The sequence below is a fragment of the Pelodiscus sinensis genome, chromosome 18 (genome assembly GCF_049634645.1).
Source record: "Pelodiscus sinensis isolate JC-2024 chromosome 18, ASM4963464v1, whole genome shotgun sequence".
In the NCBI taxonomy this organism is placed as follows: domain Eukaryota; kingdom Metazoa; phylum Chordata; order Testudines; family Trionychidae; genus Pelodiscus; species Pelodiscus sinensis.
Window position 1 is genome coordinate 31,856,070 of NC_134728.1, and position 17,845 is coordinate 31,873,914.

The following is a 17,845-nucleotide window of genomic DNA, read 5'->3' on the forward strand; positions in this document are numbered from 1 at the left end:
CGGCTCTTCCCTCCCAGCTCTGCTGCTGGCCCCTGGTGACTCCAGATCCCTTGCCGTGGGTCGCCCAGCTGGCTGGTCATGGAGTGACTGGCTGAGACCCAAGAGCCCGGCCTTGGCTAGGTCTCCAGGCCCCAGGGATTCTCTAGCTCTGCTGAGCTGACCAGGTCTCCACGTCCCGCTCCACTTACCTTAACAATGTAAACTCGGACAAGCACCTTGATGGGTCTGTTCCTGGGGACCCCCTGCGAGATCTTGTGCTCCGGACCTGCCTCCTCCGCGGGATAAACCAGGAACGAACCCTACAGGGAACAGCGCCAGCGCGGGGCTCAGTGCCCTGCTGCCGAAAATATTCCCAGCCACCTGCAGTGCCCAGGGCTTGGTCTCTGGCACGGCCTCCCTGTGCCCTGCGCCCGGCCACACAGCGTGCGGTGTTCCCAAAGACCAGCCATGCACTCAGCACAGCAGACTGAGCAGGGGGCAGAGCAGAGCTGTGTAGTGCTCCCTCCCCCACACTACCTCCCATGGGGCTAGGGCTGATCTCACCGCAGCCCCCCTACATGTCCCTCCATGCCCCCTCCAGGTGGACCACTGCCCTAGGAATGACATGAAACTTCTTGTGGCAGCTTGAGATGCAGAAGTTCATGCGGGACTCTATGGGTGTGTCTAGACTGCAGGGCTCCGGTGACGGTGCCATGGAAACTGGTTTACCCGGCATAGGCAAAGAAGCGGGGATTTAAATAATCCCGCTTCATTAAAATAAACATGGCCGCCGCACCGTTCCGACGATCAGCTGATCCGGTCGGGGGCTCAGGCTGGGGAAGCCTTTGCCGACCGATCCTGTAAACCTCGTTTCACAAGGCATACGGGATCAGTTGGCAAAGGGTTCCCCAGCCTGAGCCCCCGACCGGATCAGCTGATCGTCGGCACGGCGCGGCGGCCATGTTTATTTTAATGAAGCGGGATTATTTAAATCCCTGCCTATGCCGGGTAAACCAGTTTCCATGGCGCCGGAGCCCTGCAATCTAGACACACCCCAAGTGCTACAAGGTGTTTCTCCTGCCTTCATGCTGCACTGGAGGGATTTACACACTGACGCTGCAGGGTAAAAGGATAAAAATGTTCCAAAATCTTCTTATTCCTTCTTATTCCTCTTGTAATGAGGTTTACCAGCTAATTCAAATTAGGGGCTTTAAATTGGACTCCCGTTTCACTGCCATGTGTAGATGCGGGCATTTACTCCAGGCTAGTAAATTTCTAAAATTGCGACCGGCCGGGAACATGCAAATCAAGCGCGGGATATTTAAATCCTGGGCTTGATTTGCAACTTCGGTATGCTTCATTTGCCTCCCTACTTCGAAGTAGGGGGCAAGTGTAGACACACCCTATCTGTTTTTTAATGACTCCTAACATTCTGTTTGCTTTTTTGACTGCCGCTGCACATTGAGCGGATGTTTGTGGAGAACTATCCACAGTGACTCCAAGATCTCTCTCTTGAATGGTAACAGCTAATTTAGTCTCTATCATTTTAGATCTATAGTTGGGATTATTTTTTCCAATGTTTTTTATTTTGCATTTTTATCAACATTAAAATTCATCTGACATTTTGTTATCCAGTCACTTAGCTTGGTGAGATCCTTTTGAAGCTCTTCACAGTCTGCTTTGGTCTGAACTCTCTGGAGTGAGCAGTTCGGTCTCATCTGCAAACTGTGCCCCTCACTGTTTGCCCCTTTCTCTAGTTCCCTCTCTCCATTTGGAGAACTGACTCTCGCTACCCTTCGTTTCCTGCCTTAACCCGTCATCAATCCATGTTGAAGTTTTTCAGTTCATGAGAGTGTAACACTGACGTTTTTCAGTTCATCTAGTGACACTGGGACTGCTTACAGAGGAAATAACGAGTCTGCTCTACAGCTTTAGCTACCAGCCAGTGGCTCTTAGCCCATGCACTAGAGCCATGGTCACCAACCAGTCAATCGCAATCAACTGGTCGATCCTGAGGCGTTCTGGGCCCCCTATTTTCCCCCATCCCCAAGAAGCCCCACTACCTACCTCAGAAGAACATAAGAACGGCCATACTGGGTCAGACCAAAGGTCCATCTAGCCCAGTAGCCTGTCTGCCGACAGTGGCCAGCACCAGGTGCCCCAGAGAGGGTGGACCAAAGACAATGATCAAGCGATTTGTCTCGTGCCATCCCTCTCCAGCCTCTTACAAACAGAGGCCAGGGACACCATTTCTATCCCCTGGCTAATAGCCTTTTATGGCCCTAACCTCCATGAAATTATCTAGCTTCTCTTTAAACTCTGTTATAGTCCTAGCCTTCACCGCCTCCTCTGGCAAGGAGTTCCACAGGTTGACTACACGCTGTGTGAAGAAGAACTTTCTTTTATTAGTTTTAAACCTGCTCCCCATTAATGCTACCCCGAGCAACAATGGAGGTAGTGGCAGCTTCCCGCGGGGTGGATGGAAGTCCTACAGCTGCGTGTCGCTACCGGGGGTTCCGGAAATGCACTGGCTGCTTCCTTGCCCCAGCTCCCTGGCATTCCAGGAGCTTACCGGGTAAGTCCCCAGAGGTGCGCTGGGACTTCCCTTCTCTGCGGGAGGCGGGAGTCAGGCCCAGAGAGGGTGTGCGACGGAGGCTTCCCTGATCTGCAAGAGGGTGGGGGTGGTCAGGCCCAGTGGAGGCGCGCGACGGGGCTTCCTTCCTCCGTGGGGGGGAGGTTCGGCCCCAGAGAGAGCGCGCAACAAAGGCTTCCCTCCGAGGCTGGTGTAGGGGACTTCCTGCCCCCCTGTTCCCTCTCCCCTGCCCCCAGCCGCAGACCCCTGCCCCCCCAGCACCCTGTTCGCTGCCCCAGCACCCACTAGCTCCCTTCCCCAGTTCCACGTCGGGGGCAGGCTGCCAGGAGGGCAGGGAGTCCCCTACACCAGTGTCACATTACTGGATTTTGAGGGGAGCAGCCAGATCACTGATGCACCCATAGGTGGGGGCGTTGGCCCCAGAAATGGTATAAAAGGGGGCCATGTGAGGTGCTGACTAGAAGCTTACTGTCTGATAGTCCTATATACGCTGTTCATGTGTTTGCAGAATGTCTGTGTGTGCAATTATTAGCATGTACTTGTATGGATACTGAAGATTTCCCTGCATGTGGTTGAGCATTGGGCAGGGCCGGGCCTGTGGACATGCTAATTAGTGAGGCCCTGTGGGACAATAGCTCTCAATGGGCCAAGGACACACCTAAAGAATGGGGGCTGTCACCTGAGAGCTGCCAGCAGGGAGCACAGAGATTGGCCTCTGACCAGGTGACCTACTGTAGCCAAGAAGAGACCAGGAAAGAGGGATAAATAGGCCATGTGGTGGTCTCCATCTTGGTTCTCAGCTCAGCACTTCATCCCAGAGGCAGCAGTGCAGGGATCGAAGAGCCCGGAAGACCTGTGAACCCATCCTGATGCTAGGATGTGCAACAAGGACTTTTAAACCAGCAGCTGTAACATCTCTGCTAGAGCCTGCATCGAGGACTGGGAGAGTCGGTGCATGTAACGTACTATCCTTTAACAACCTCACTCTCAGGCTTTTCTTTCTTGTGATAATAAACCTTTAGATATGATTCTAAAGGATTGGCCCGGCATGATTTGTGGGTAAGATCCAGAGGGTAAATTGACCAGGGATCTGTGGCTGGTTTCTTGGAACCAGACAGAACTTGTTTGGGGTAGGTGGGATTGGGTGCTAGGACCCCCCATCTGTGTATACACCCGAGGCCATCTGGGGCACGGATATTGCTGGGATGTCGGAGGGGTTTTGCTCATGAGGCTTCAGGCAGGCTGCTGAAGCGCTCTGGGACTGGTTTGTGGCCTGTTTGGAGAGGTCACCAGTCTGGGGGCTGTAAGGAGCCCCGGATTTGAGCAATTCGCCCTGAGCGGACGCCCTCAGCTGTGCCCAGACACGGCCCGGTCCGTCACAGCTTCCTTCCTCCGTGGGGGGGAGGTTCGGCCCCAGAGAGAGCGCACAACAAAGGCTTCCCTCCGAGGCTGGTGTAGGGGACTCCCTGGCTCCCCTGCCCCCTGCTGCAGAAACCTGCCCCCCTGGCACCCTGTTCCCTCTCCCCTGCCCCCAGCCGCAGACCCCTGCTCCCCCGGCACCCTGTTCGCTGCCCCAGCACCCACTAGCTCCCTTCCCCAGTTCCACATTGGGGGCAGGGTGCCAGGGGGGCAGGGAGTCCCCTACACCAGCCTCGGAGGGAAGCCTCCGTTGCGCGCTCCCTCTGGGGCCGAACCCCCCCGCCCCTGCGGAGGAAGGAAGCCCCATCGCGCGCCCCCTCCAGGCCTGACTCCCCCCTCCCGCAGAGAAGGGAAGTCCCAGCGCACCTCTGGGGACTTACCCGGTAAGCTCCCGGATCTCCAGGGAGCTGGGGCCAGGAAGCAGCCAGCGCATTTCCGGAACCCCCGGTAGCGACGTGCAGCTCAGGACTTCCGTCCACCCCGCGGGAAGCCGCCACTACCTCCACTGTTGCTCAAGGTAGGTAGTGGGGCTCCTTGGGGGTGGGGGAAAAGGGGGGCCCCGAACGCCTCGCGATCGACTGGTTGGTGACCACGGCGGTAGACTTACCTACAGAGCCCTTTGTGAAATCTGACATCACGCTAGCTCCCTTCCAGTCACTGGGTACGGAAGCCGATTTAAAGGCTCGGTTACAAACCACAGTGAAAATTTCCGCAGTTTCCCATTTGAGTCATTTCAGAACTCTTGGGTGATGCCGTCTGGTCCAGTGACCTGTGACTATTAACTGTGTCAATGTGCTCCAAACCTCCTCTAATGCCACCTCAGTCTGGGACAGTTCCTCAGCTTTGCCACATAAAAAGAACGGCTCAGGTCTGGGGATCTCCCCAGCAGCTTCAGCCGTGAAGACTGATGAAAATAATCCGTTTAGTTTCTCCCAAGGACCTTCTCGTCCCTAAGTGCTCCTTTCGCATTTCGATCGTCCCGTGGCCCCACCGGTGTAGCCAGCTTCCTGCTTCTGATGTACTTTAAAAAATTCCTATTCCCTTTTGAGTTTTGGCCTGCTGGTCTTCAAGTCCTTTCCTTAGCATACTTTTACCCTACATTTGCCCAAGTTTATGCTCCTTCCTCTTTTCCTCACTAGGATTTAACTTCCATTTTTTAAACAACGCCTTTTCTCTCTCTCTGCTTCTGTTACTTGGCTCTTAAGCCACGGTGGCTCTGCTTTGGTTCTCTTACGGAGTTATTTAACTTGGGGTAAACATTTCAGTTGAGCCTCCTTTGTGGTATATTAAAAGTTTCCATGCAGCTTGCGGGGATTTTACTTTTGGCACTTTTACTTTTTAATTTCGGTTTAATTAGCCTCCTCGTTTTTGGGTACTTTCTCTTTCTGAAATGCAATGCCACCATGTTTCCCACCACAGGGGTGTTAAATTGAATTATATTGTGGTCATTCTTTCCAAGCGGTCCAGCTGTATTTACCTCTTGGACCAGATCCTGCGCTCCACTTAGGACTAAACCAAGAATAGCCTCTCCCCTTGCAAGCTCCAGAACCAGCTGCTCCAAGAAGCCGTCATTTGAGGTGTCAAGCAGCTATATCCCTGCATCCTGTCTGGAGGTGACGTGTACCCAGTCAATATGGGGATAGCTGGAGTCCCCATTATCATCATCTCTTTATGCTGTGAGCTGCTAGTCCCTTTCATGCATTGCTGTTATTTCTCATTTCCCACCCAAGGCACAGCATCCACACGACACAGCACCTTGTACTTTCCCACAAAGTTCTCCTCCTCGTTTCCCTCCTCGTCCTCGCTCGCCTTGCCCCGATGGAGCGGGAAGATGTACAGCCAGTCTTCAAAATTGTCAAACTCATTCTCCAGCTCCCAGTTGTAGATCTGAAACAAACTGCAAGTTATTCAGGCTCCTTCCGTCCCGCTCAGACTGCCTCAAGGAAGGGGGTGAATGCAACCAACGGACCGGCTGGGCCATTCCGCCTATGGCGTTTCTCACTGAGCCAGAGGAGACGAGGGCGCTCAGCACCGAGCTGGATCAGGCCAAGGTAAAGGGAGCTGGGTCTGTGGCCACAGGCAGGGCCTGGCCCAGCCAGGAGGAGCAGGAGGGAATAAGCTGAGCCAGGCCCACAGGGCGTGGTACCTGCAGTGTGGCTATGTGTCTCCTTTTGGGTCGCGTGGGCTCAGCCTCAGCTCTCGGTCCGGCTTCCGCTTCCGCATCAATGGAGTCCACCTGTAAGTTCCCTCCATCTGCAAACGGCACGAACAAGACAGAGAAGTGTCCTGGCTTCTGCACGCCGGGGAGTTTCCTCTCCGTGCTGCAGCACCAGTCAGGCCGGGGAAGCCATCGTGCAAGACGCAGCTCATGGCCTGTCGAACCTGGCCTGGCAAGGCACCTTCCCAGAGCAGCGCAGGGCGTCTGCAGGGCTCAGAGGCCCGCAGAGAAGGGGACGTGCTCAGGGAGGCCTCGGGACAGAGAGCAGTGACAGGCGATCTGCCCGTGTCTGGCACAGGCAGGGTGGGGCGGGGCCGCGCAGGCCTGGGAGTATCAACCGGCAACAAGCGACTGGGAAGCAGCTGAGGCCTGTTGATGCAAAGTGCAGTTTTATCAGCCTGAGGGACAGGATCTGGGGGAGCCGGGGATGCTGCCGGGCGGCACCCGCTCTACCCCCGCTCTTAGCTTGGCTCCGGGCGCTGCTTCCTGCGGGGCCACCGGGCAATCCCAACCCGCCCTGTGCTTGCCTGGCTAGCCCGAGAACTCACCTGCCTCATTTGGGTCCTCGTTATCTCCGTCCTCCTCATCACTAGTGCCCTGAAACACACACAGGTTACCACCCTGCTCAGCCGGCTGTGTGCCCAGCTCACTTCTCGCCAGCCTAGCCCCGCCCCTAGAGCTAGCCCGCTATGCCTAGCCCCGCCCCTCGAGCTAGCCCGGTATGCCTAGCCCCGCCCCTCGAGCTAGCCCGCTATGCCTAGCCCCGCCCCTCGAGCTAGCCCGCTATGCCTAGCCCCGCCCCTCGAGCTAGCCCGCTATGCCTAGCCCCGCCCCTCGAGCTAGCCCGGTATGCCTAGCCCCGCCCCTCGAGCTAGCCCGGTATGCCTAGCCCCGCCCCTCGAGCTAGCCCGGTATGCCTAGCCCCGCCCCTCGAGCAAACCCAGTACATCCAGCCCCGCCCCTCGAGCTAGCCCGGTATGCCTAGCCCCGCCCCTTGAGCAAACCCAGTACATCCAGCCCTGCCCCTCGAGCTAGCCTGCTATGCCTGGCCCCGCCCTGCGAGCAAGCCCCGTAGGACCAGCTCGACTGGCCCTGTTGTGAGGGCACAGCTGGGACCAGGACTACACAGCAGGGTGGCGACATGCTGCCGGGGTCAGCTCATCAGCCAGAGCCGCCCCACAAAGGAGACAGGCTGCCGTGAGCCCCAATCCCAGCTTTGGAAGTGACCAAGGCACTTCGGGCCACGTCCACAAAGTACCAAGATGCAGCTTTGCTCTGCACCGCACTGCCAAGCCCTGGGCCCCGCTGCCTGTGCACCAGCATGGAGTGGTGAGACCGAGACCGGGCCCAGGCCACACAGGCGCAGTGGCAGCGAATTCCCACCGAACTGGCAGCTGTCGTGCCAGGAGGGGAGACGAGACCGGCCGTGCCAGAGCAGTACCTGGTTGCTCATTTCCTTCAAGGATTCGTAGTACTTGGACCACCAGTCCAGTTCTTCCAACTCCGGCTTCTCCTCCTCAAGCTCGGCCTCTCTCCTTAGGAGCTTGTTGATAGGGAGTTTCTTCAGCGGTGCCTAAGAACACGCGGCCACGGCTGAGCACCAGGAAAGGGCCCTGCCTGGGGCATGGGAGGTGCAGGGAGTGGGCTGCACTGGCGCCCGATCAAGAGAATTTGTCCTGCACCAGCCTTGGGATCAGCTTTCACGAAGACCCAACAGCCACAGGCTCAGGTTTGGCTTCCCTCCCGCCGGGCCCGTCTGCAGCAGCCCCTCGGCGCAGATCGCAGGCTGAGCGCCAAGGAGATGGCCCCGCAGACTTTACACACACTGCAGGGGGTTTTCACCCCATTGACCCGACTGTCTAGCGCCCGGCCACGCGCCACACCCAGCCACGCGCCACGCCCGGACACGCGCCACGCCCGGCCACGCGCAGGCACGCGCCACGCCCGGCCACGCGCCACGCCCGGACACGCGCAGCCACGCGCCACGCCCGGACACGCGCCACACCCGGACACGCGCCACGCCCGGGCACGCGCAGCCACGCGCCACGCCCGGACACACGCAGACACGCGCCACGCCCGGACACGCGCAGCCATGCGCCACGCCCAGACACGCGCAGGAGGGGCCTGAGGGCGGACAAGCAAAGGCGGCTTCTGCGGGGAGTGACTGATGCTGGGGCTGGCGGCGACACTTCTGGGGCTGTCCTGGGCCAGGGCAGGCATTTCGGGCAAGTGGCATCAGCATGCAGCGAGCCGGGGGCGGTTACTGTGCGCGTGGCCCCTCACCTTCACCAGGTCCAGCGGGTTGGCTTTGCTGCCCATCTCGCTGGCTGCCAGGCCAATGGCGACCACCGTCTGGGAGAGGTTGGGCTGGGCAGAGGCTTTCCGAGCTGCGCGAAAGGAGAGCGCGTCACTCACCCCGTCTCGTTCCCGCCTGGCGACACCCCGTACCCCTACCCCCGCCTCTAGAGCCGGGCGGCCTCCCCCCGCCTCCCCCAGCCTCGTGGCCACTCGGCCAAGGGCACCGGCCACCCGACACCTCGCACCCCTCCCCCCCGCCGCTAGCACCCTGCCGGCCTCCCCCCGCCTCACAGCCACTTGGCCAAGGGGGCTGGCCGCCCTGACACCCTGCACCCCCGAGGGAGCAGCGGGAACCCTCCGCAGGGTGGATAGGATTTGCCCCACACGGTGCCCACAGGGGCTTGTGGAACGAGGGCTGGTCCAGAGCCTGCCAGCTAAGCTGTGCTGGGCCCTGCGCCCCCCACAGCTCCCACCCTCAGGGGAGCAAATGGAACGAGCCCTGGCTACGCACCCGCCCCCACGGCCAAGCATTACCCCCCCACCGAGTCGTCCAGCACCCCCCCCACGGCCCATATTCCACCCCTACTGTGTCGCCTGGCACAACCCCCCCATGGCCAAGTATTACCCCCCCCACTGCATCACCCGGCATGACCCCCCCATGGCCAAGTATTACCCCCCCCACTGTGTCGCCCGGCACAACCCCCCCCACGGCCAAGTATTACCCCCCCCCACTGTGTCGCCCAGCACAACCCCCCCACGGCCAAGTATTACCCCCCCCACTGTGTCGCCCAGCACAACTCCCCCACGGCCAAGTATTACCCCCCCCACTGTGTCGCCCAGCACAACCCCCCCCACGGCCAAGTATTACCCCCCCCACTGTGTCATCTGGCACAACCCCCCCCATGGCCAAGTATTACCCCCACCCCACTGTGTCGCCCGACATAACCCCCCCCACGGCCAAGTATTACCCCCCCCCCACTGTGTCGCCCGGCACAACCCCCCCCACGGCCAAGTATTACCCCCCCCACTGTGTCACCTGGCACAACCCCCCCCACGGCCAAGTATTACCCCCCCCCCACTGTGTTGCCTGGCACAACCCCCCCCGGCCAAGTATTACGCCCCCCGTGTCGCCCGGCACAACCCCCCCCACGGCCAAGTATTACCCCCCCCCACTGTGTCGCCTGGCACAACCCCCCCCGGCCAAGTATTACGCCCTCCCTGTGTCGCCCAGCACAACCCCCCCCACGGCCAAGTATTACCCCCCCCCACTGTGTCGCCCGGCACAACCCCCCCACGGCCAAGTATTACGCCCCCAGGGCCAAGTATTACCTCCCCCAACGGCCCAGCATTACCCCCCCCCACCATGTCACCTTGCACAACCCTCCCCCCGGCCAAGTATTACTCCCCCCACCGCATCACCCGGCACAACCCCGCCCCCACCATGTTACCCTGCACAACCCCACCCCAACGGCCCGGCATTACCCCCGCCCCACGTCGTGTCACCTTGCACAGCCTGGCTCCCACGGCCCGACATTACCCCCCCTCATGGTGTCACCCTATACAACCCTGCCCGGCATTATCCCCCCCGTCACCCCGCACAACCCTGCCCCCATGGCCCGGCTCCGTCCCCGTGCCTGGGACTGGTTTTTCCTCAGTCCCTCTGGTTCCCAAGGCTCCCTGTTGTGCAAGTCCCGGGAGCCTGGCAGGAGGAAGGCTCCTCTGCGGGCCCCGGAGCCCAGCACCGTCCCCCTGCAAGAGTTCGGGCTGCAGCCCCTTCCCTGCAGCAGCGCAGCAGGACAAGTGATGGGCCCAAGTCCTGCGTGGGCACCAGTCCTCCGCCTGCACTGCCTGGCCGAGAGCGCTGCAGGACGGGACAGCCCCGCCCCGCCCCTCCAACGCTGCTCGCTCACCTCTGGGCGGGTTCTCCGGCTCCTCCGGCTCCTCCAGCTCTTTGGGAGAGAATTTCATGATGTGGGAAACCACGTGGGTCCCCACCAGCACGGTGCGCCCGAAAGCTCGCTGCTCCACCACGAAGATGCTGAGGGGCGGGTGCAGGTACACCTGCTCCGGGAGCTCCTGCAACAGAGCCTCTCGCTCAGCCTGGCGGACACCTCACCCTGTGCCCAAGGGGCAGAGTAGCCAGCTGCACCCTGGGGAGCCCTGGCACAGCCGCCCTGGGCCCCATGCGGACATGCTGGCGCCGCACGGAGCCCGGCCCGGCAGGCACCCACCGACACTGGCGGAACCCACCCCCGCCATGGAGAACCCTTTCCCAGGGCCCAGCTCCCTGGGGGCACCCAGCAGGGCAGGACCCAGCCTGCAGGTGGTGCCCAGTCTCCACTAGGATGGGCCATGGGAACCGCCCCCCGGCCGTGCCCCGCAGCTAGCAGGGTGGGGGGACGCGCTACGCCGGGTGGGGGGGGGGCGCAGCTAGCAGGGTGCAGGGGCACTGTGCCGGGCAGGGGGGCGCAGCTAGCAGGGCGGGGGGGCACTGTGCCGGGCAGGGGGGCGCAGCTAGCAGGGCGGGGGGGCACTGTGCCGGGCAGGGGGGCGCTGCAGCCCAGGCGGGGGCCCAGCTAGCAGGGTGGGGGGGCGCTGCACCGGGCAGGGGGGCACTGTGCCGGGCAGGGGGGCGCTGCAGCCCAGGCGTGGGGCGCAGCTAGTAGGGTGGGGGAGTGCTGCACCGGGCAGGGGGGCGCAGCTAACAGAGTGGGGGGGCACTGCACCGGGCAGGGGGGCGCAGCTAGCAGGGTGGGGGGGCACTGCACCGGGCAGGGGGGCGCAGCTAGCAGGGCGAGGGGCGTTGCACCGGGCAGGGAGGCGCAGTTAGCAGGGTGGGGGGGGCGCTGCACCGGGTGAGGGGGCGCAGCGAGCAGGGCGGGGGGCGCTGCACCGGGTGGGGGGGCGCAGCTAGCAGGGGGGGGCACAGCGAGCAGGGCGGGGGGCGCTGCACCGGGTGGGGGGGCGCAGCTAGCAGGGGGGGGCGCAGCGAGCAGGGCGGGGGGCGCTGCACCGGGTGGGGGGGCGCAGCTAGCAGGGGGGGGCGCAGCGAGCAGGGGGGGGCGCTGCACCGGGTGGGGGGGCGCAGCTAGCAGGGGGGGGCGCAGCTAGCAGGGTGGGGGGGCGCTGCACCGGGGGGGGCGCAGCTAGCAGGGTGGGGGGGGGCGCTGCACCGGGGGGGCGCAGCTAGCAGGGCGGGGGGGGGCGCTGCACCGGGGGGGGCGCAGCTAGCAGGGCGGGGGGGGGCGCTGCACCGGGGGGGGCGCAGCTAGCAGGGCGGGGGGGCGCTGCGCCGGGCTCACCACGTTGATGTATTTGACCAGCTCGTTGAAGTTGGGGCTCTCTCTGTAGGAGCTGATCACTTCCGACTCCACCTTCTTCCCCGCACACTCGATGATCACCTGGGGCTGCTCCACCTCGAACAGGTTCACCCGCCGCAGGTCTCGCAGGCCCCAGAACAGGATCTGGGGAGCGGGAGCCGAGCGCCTCAGCTGCCACCTGGCCCCGAGCCCCCTCCTAGCCCCCAGCACCACCTAGTCCCCAACCCCCTCCTAGCCCCCAGTGCCCACACCTCACAGCCATTCCAGGCACTTGGGTCTCCACACCCCTTCCCACCTCTGCCCCATTGACTCTAGCCGATAGGCTACACTGCCCTGAGGTAAGGGCCAACATTATTGACTTTTGCCACTAAGCTAAACTAGCCGAGTCACGGGTTGTTGTTTACAGACTAGAAGAGCCCGACGCCGGCCCGGTGGTGTCCGCACACCTGAGGACCCTCGGCCCCGCCCCAGAGCCTGCGTGCCCCCCTGCACCCCGAACCCCCACCCTCGGCCCCACCCCAGAGCCCGTGTACCCTACTGCACCCCGAACCCTTCACCCTCAGCCCCGCCCCAGAGCCCGCGCACCCCCCCTCACCCTCGGCCCCGCCCCAGAGCCCACATGCCCCCCTGCACCCCGAACTCCTCACCCTCGGCCCCGCCCCAGAGCCCGTGTACCCTCCTGCACCCCGATCCCCAGCCCAGTACCCCGTGTACCTTCCTGTACCCCGAACCCCGAACCCTCGGCCCCGCCCCAGAGCCTGTGTACCCTCCTGCACCCTGATCCCCAGCCCAGTACCCCGTGTACCTTCCTGCACCCCGAACCCCGAACCCTCGGCCCCGCCCCAGAGCCTGTGTACCCTCCTGCACCCCGATCCCCAGCCCAGTACCCCGTGTACCCTCCTGCACCCCGAACTCCTCACCCTCGGCCCCGCCCCAGAGCCCGTGTACCCTCCTGCACCCCGATCCCCAGCCCAGTACCCCGTGTACCCTCCTTAACACCAACCTCTAGGCCTGAGCCCCACTTGCATTCCAAACTCCTCCCCAGGCCCAGCCAGGGCCTGCAGCCCAAGCCACCTCCCTCAAGCTGCAGACCCTGCTGTAGCCCAGCCCCATCATCCCCAGCCCTCCCCCCCACCCAGACCCCCCGCACCACACACTGTCCACATGTGGAAGGGCCCCCCAGGCGAGTGCACCGAGGCAAAGCCGTTCCGCACGGGGACACTGGGGGGGCAAAGGGCTCAGGCCACGGCACCTCAATGCGGAATTCTTTGAGGATGGGCCGGATTCCCTCCGGGATAATGAAGCGTCCAGCACGGGGGTCCTCCAGGAAGTCTGGCTCCTGGGGCTCCACATCGTTGGGCACTGAGGGCTGGGCAGACAGAAATGAAGGAGCTTGACTCTTGTGCCCCTGACGCTCCTTCACCCCCTCACCCCCCATCTCTCCATCTCCACCGTGTCCTCCCCGCCACCCCAACGGGAGCGCTCCTCAGCCTGGGGCCCCCCCGACCCCAACGGGCGCGCTCCTCTGCCTGGGGCCCCCCCCCCCACGGGAGCGCTCCTCTGCCTGGGGCCTCCCCCCCCAACGGGAGCGCTCCTCTGCCTGTCCCCCCCCCCCCCACGGGAGCGCTCCTCAGCCTGTCCCCCCCCCCCCCACGGGAGCGCTCCTCAGCCTGGGGCCCACCCCACCCCAACGGGAGCGCTCCTCTGCCTGGGGCCCACCCCACCCCAACGGGAGCGCTCCTCTGCCTGGGGCCCACCCCCCCCCACGGGCGCGCTCCTCTGCCTGGGCCCCCCCCACCCCAACGGGAGCGCTCCTCTGCCTGTCCCCCCCCCCCCCCACGGGAGCGCTCCTCAGCCTGGGGCCCACCCCACCCCAACGGGCGCGCTCCTCTGCCTGGGCCCCCCCCACCCCAACGGGAGCGCTCCTCTGCCTGGGGCCCACCCCACCCCAACGGGAGCGCTCCTCTGCCTGGGGCCCCCCCACCCCAACGGGAGCGCTCCTCTGCCTGGGCCCCCCCCCCCCCCCACGGGCGCGCTCCTCTGCCTGGGGCCCACCCCACCCCAACGGGCGCGCTCCTCTGCCTGGGGCCCCCCCACCCCAACGGGCGCGCTCCTCTGCCTGGGCCCCCCCCCCCCCCCACGGGCGCGCTCCTCTGCCTGGGCCCCCCCCCCCCCCAACGGGAGCGCTCCTCTGCCTGGGCCCCCCCCCCCCCCACGGGCGCGCTCCTCTGCCTGGGGCCCCCCCGACCCCAACGGGCGCGCTCCTCTGCCTGGGGCCCCCCCCCCCCCCACGGGCGCGCTCCTCTGCCTGGGGCCCACCCCACCCCAACGGGCGCGCTCCTCTGCCTGGGGCCCACCCCACCCCAACGGGAGCGCTCCTCTGCCTGGGCCCCCCCCACCCCAACGGGCGCGCTCCTCTGCCTGGGGCCCACCCCACCCCAACGGGCGCGCTCCTCTGCCTGGGGCCCACCCCACCCCAACGGGCGCGCTCCTCTGCCTGGGGCCCACCCCACCCCAACGGGCGCGCTCCTCTGCCTGGGCCCCCCCCACCCCAACGGGAGCGCTCCTCTGCCTGGGGCCCACCCCACCCCAACGGGCGCGCTCCTCAGCCTGGGCCCCCCCCACCCCAACGGGCGCGCTCCTCTGCCTGGGCCCCCCCCACCCCAACGGGAGCGCTCCTCTGCCTGGGGCCCACCCCACCCCAACGGGCGCGCTCCTCTGCCTGGGCCCCCCCCACCCCAACGGGAGCGCTCCTCTGCCTGGGCCCCCCCCACCCCAACGGGCGCGCTCCTCTGCCTGGGGCCCACCCCACCCCAACGGGCGCGCTCCTCTGCCTGGGCCCCCCCCCACCCCAACGGGAGCGCTCCTCTGCCTGGGCCCCCCCCACCCCAACGGGCGCGCTCCTCTGCCTGGGCCCCCCCCACCCCAACGGGAGCGCTCCTCTGCCTGGGCCCCCCCCACCCCAACGGGCGCGCTCCTCTGCCTGGGCCCCCCCCACCCCAACGGGCGCGCTCCTCTGCCTGGGGCCCACCCCACCCCAACGGGCGCGCTCCTCTGCCTGGGGCCCCCCCGACCCCAACGGGAGCGCTCCTCTGCCTGGGGCCCCCCCGACCCCAACGGGCGCGCTCCTCAGCCTGGGGCCCCCCCGACCCCAACGGGCGCGCTCCTCTGCCTGGGGCCCCCCCCCACCCCAACGGGCGCGCTCCTCTGCCTGGGGCCCCCCCCCACCCCAACGGGCGCGCTCCTCAGCCTGGGGCCCACCCCACCCCAACGGGAGCGCTCCTCTGCCTGGGGCCCCCCCCACCCCAACGGGCGCGCTCCTCTGCCTGGGGCCCCCCCGACCCCAACGGGCGCGCTCCTCTGCCTGGGGCCCCCCCGACCCCAACGGGAGCGCTCCTCTGCCTGGGGCCCACCCCACCCCAACGGGCGCGCTCCTCTGCCTGGGCCCCCCCCACCCCAACGGGCGCGCTCCTCTGCCGGGGGCCCCCCCCCCCCCACGGGCGCGCTCCTCTGCCTGGGGCCCACCCCACCCCAACGGGAGCGCTCCTCTGCCTGGGCCCCCCCCACCCCAACGGGAGCGCTCCTCTGCCTGGGCCCCCCCCACCCCAACGGGCGCGCTCCTCAGCCTGGGGCCTCCCCCCCCAACGGGCGCGCTCCTCTGCCTGGGGCCTCCCCCCCCAACGGGCGCGCTCCTCTGCCTGGGGCCCCCCCCCCACCCCAACGGGCGCGCTCCTCTGCCTGGGGCCTCCCCCCCCAACGGGCGCGCTCCTCTGCCTGGGGCCCCCCCCACCCCAACGGGCGCGCTCCTCTGCCTGGGAATGTGGCTAGAGCATCATGCCCCGAGCAGGGAGCAGCTGGTCCGAGCCGCCACGCCCCCTGCCACCCCAAGAAGCCAGTCACCTCCAAGTAGCCACTGTAATCCAGCTCGATCAGCTCAAAGGTGGCAATTAATTCCCCTGCTGCTCTGGGTCCTTTGTAAATGTCAAAAAACTGCAGGGCTGGTTTGCGGTATGGTTCATCCACCAGCTTCACCTGCGGCACGGCGAAGGCCCGGCCAAGGAACTCTGGGGAGCCCTACAGACGAGAAGGAGCAGCCGTGGGTCGCTGCCTCAGCGTCCTCCTGGCATATCAGGTGGTCCCAGCGAACCTGCCAGAGGGTGGAAGCCCTGCCAGGGCCAGGTTCTGCAAAGCTGCGTGGTAGACTGCGTGCCACTCCCTCCCCTGCCGCACGCTGCTCAGAGAGCCCGAGGCAGGGCTCAGGCCTCGCCTCCCTGCAGGGGCTTCTCACGGGCACTGGGCACTCAGCCCACCAGCCCAGTCTCCCACTCCTCACACCTCTGGGTGAGGGTCTCAGGCCAGCACAGCGCCTGCCTCTGCTGCAATGTTAATGACTCAGTGGAACTGTGGGAAAATGACCCAGAAACGGGCCCCACCGCAATGGCTGCAGTATGGAGCCAGACACGGATGACACCGGCTTGCCTTCCCACAGCCCAGCACTCTGCATGCTGTGACGAACGGGAGGACATCCCAGCCACCCAGTTCATTAAACTGCCTGAAAGGGTTAATCCCAGAGACTTCAAGTCCTTAAGAGTCTCGGGAAGTGTTGGCAGGGAGCCAAGAGAGCCAATGAAATTAGAGTGGGGGGGTTTTAATTGGAAAAAAAAAGAACCCTTCTCCTTCAGTCTTCTGTGTGGTCAGAGCAAGAGCTTGGCGAGGGAGTTAAGCCAGGACCAAGGCATGACATTTCCAGTGATAACCGCGCCTAGGGAAAGACTACAGTCTGGTAAGTAGAACAGGGAATGTTTAGTTAGACATGCAGTACGCTGAGGGTCAGCAACACGGAGTCAGCAGGCCTGAAGAGAGGCCTGTAACATGCAAACAGCAACAGGCCTGCAAGCTAGTGAACAAGACGTTGGTTCAGTAACACAGGAGCCAAGAAAGAGGCCCTAGTGATAACTGTGGGATTGTGTGAGTTAGGTGGAGCATGGAGGGACACAGGAAGGCACTGGGTACAGACTGTGAGCCAAAGGGGAGTAGCGGAACATCTTAATAAGAAATGTCTTGGTACAAAGACTCCCCAAGAACGAATGCACAGACCGACCTAGGTTCAGGACTGGGCCGAAACGGACGGCATGAAGGATAGTGAGTAATCCCCCCTTCCGTAAGGTGAGGGGTGGTAACTAAGCAACAGAGGGTGGTAACCTGGTACGTAAAGAAATGATGTCAGCTGTTTGTACATGTCTATAAAAGGGGCACCACAAACGACCGACCTTGGGGGATGCACGAGGCACCTGAACCGGCAGGTGTCATTGCGGACACTTACAGAATGCATAGTAGCTTACTAACCACTGCTAGTATCTGTTAGTTGGCAATAGGCCTGCTATGTGTTGGGACATTGTCAATGTGTACCAAATGCACAGTGGTTGGGCACTGAAAATTTCTGCTAACAACTGTTAGTGCATCACATTTGACAATAAACCTGCTCGATGATGTTACCCTTGCCTGCAGCTGTCATTTCCAGGGGCTCTCAGAGATCTCCTGTATTGACCCAAGTGCACGGGGGCTAACACTTTAGATGAAGGGAGCACTGACGTTGACACACAGCCGAAAGTTTATCACCAACTGAGTAGAGCTCCTGTCAGGCACATACCGGGACAACCCCGAGAATCCTGACTGACAACACTGAGACACTAAATTACGATGCCGAGATGTTAGTAGACATATGCCAATATTTAAAAAGGGCTCTAGTGGCGATCCTGACAATTACAGACCGGTAAGTCTAACATCAGTACCGGGCAAACTGGTCGAAACAATAGTGAAGAATAAAATTGTCAGACACATGCATGAACAGGATTTGTTGAGGAAATCCCTGTAAAAGGAAATCATGCCTTACTAGTCCACTAGAGTTCTTTGAGGGGGTCAACAAACATGTGGACAAAGGGGATCCAGTGGATACAGTGCACTCAGATTTCCAGAACACCTTTGAAACTAGGTCCCTCTCCAAAGGCTCTGAAGTAA

The 17,845-nt window shown here is 63.4% G+C and overlaps 1 protein-coding gene across 2 annotated transcripts in view; it reads right to left on the minus strand.

Moving 5' to 3' along the window:
* The window catches only part of LOC102458767 (fer-1-like protein 4), a 107,016-nt gene that overhangs the window by 27,939 nt on the left and 61,232 nt on the right, over nt 1–17,845 (minus strand). For both annotated transcript variants that reach the window (XM_075901461.1, XM_075901460.1), the window contains exons 26-35: nt 15,728–15,901; nt 13,080–13,196; nt 11,810–11,971; nt 10,418–10,583; nt 8,493–8,596; nt 7,651–7,782; nt 6,758–6,806; nt 6,138–6,244; nt 5,747–5,878; nt 189–299 (exon numbers count right to left, since the gene is read on the minus strand). In XM_075901461.1, the coding sequence (XP_075757576.1) occupies nt 189–299; nt 5,747–5,878; nt 6,138–6,244; nt 6,758–6,806; nt 7,651–7,782; nt 8,493–8,596; nt 10,418–10,583; nt 11,810–11,971; nt 13,080–13,196; nt 15,728–15,901 (1,254 nt within the window). The remainder of the gene's footprint in view (nt 1–188; nt 300–5,746; nt 5,879–6,137; nt 6,245–6,757; nt 6,807–7,650; nt 7,783–8,492; nt 8,597–10,417; nt 10,584–11,809; nt 11,972–13,079; nt 13,197–15,727; nt 15,902–17,845) is intronic.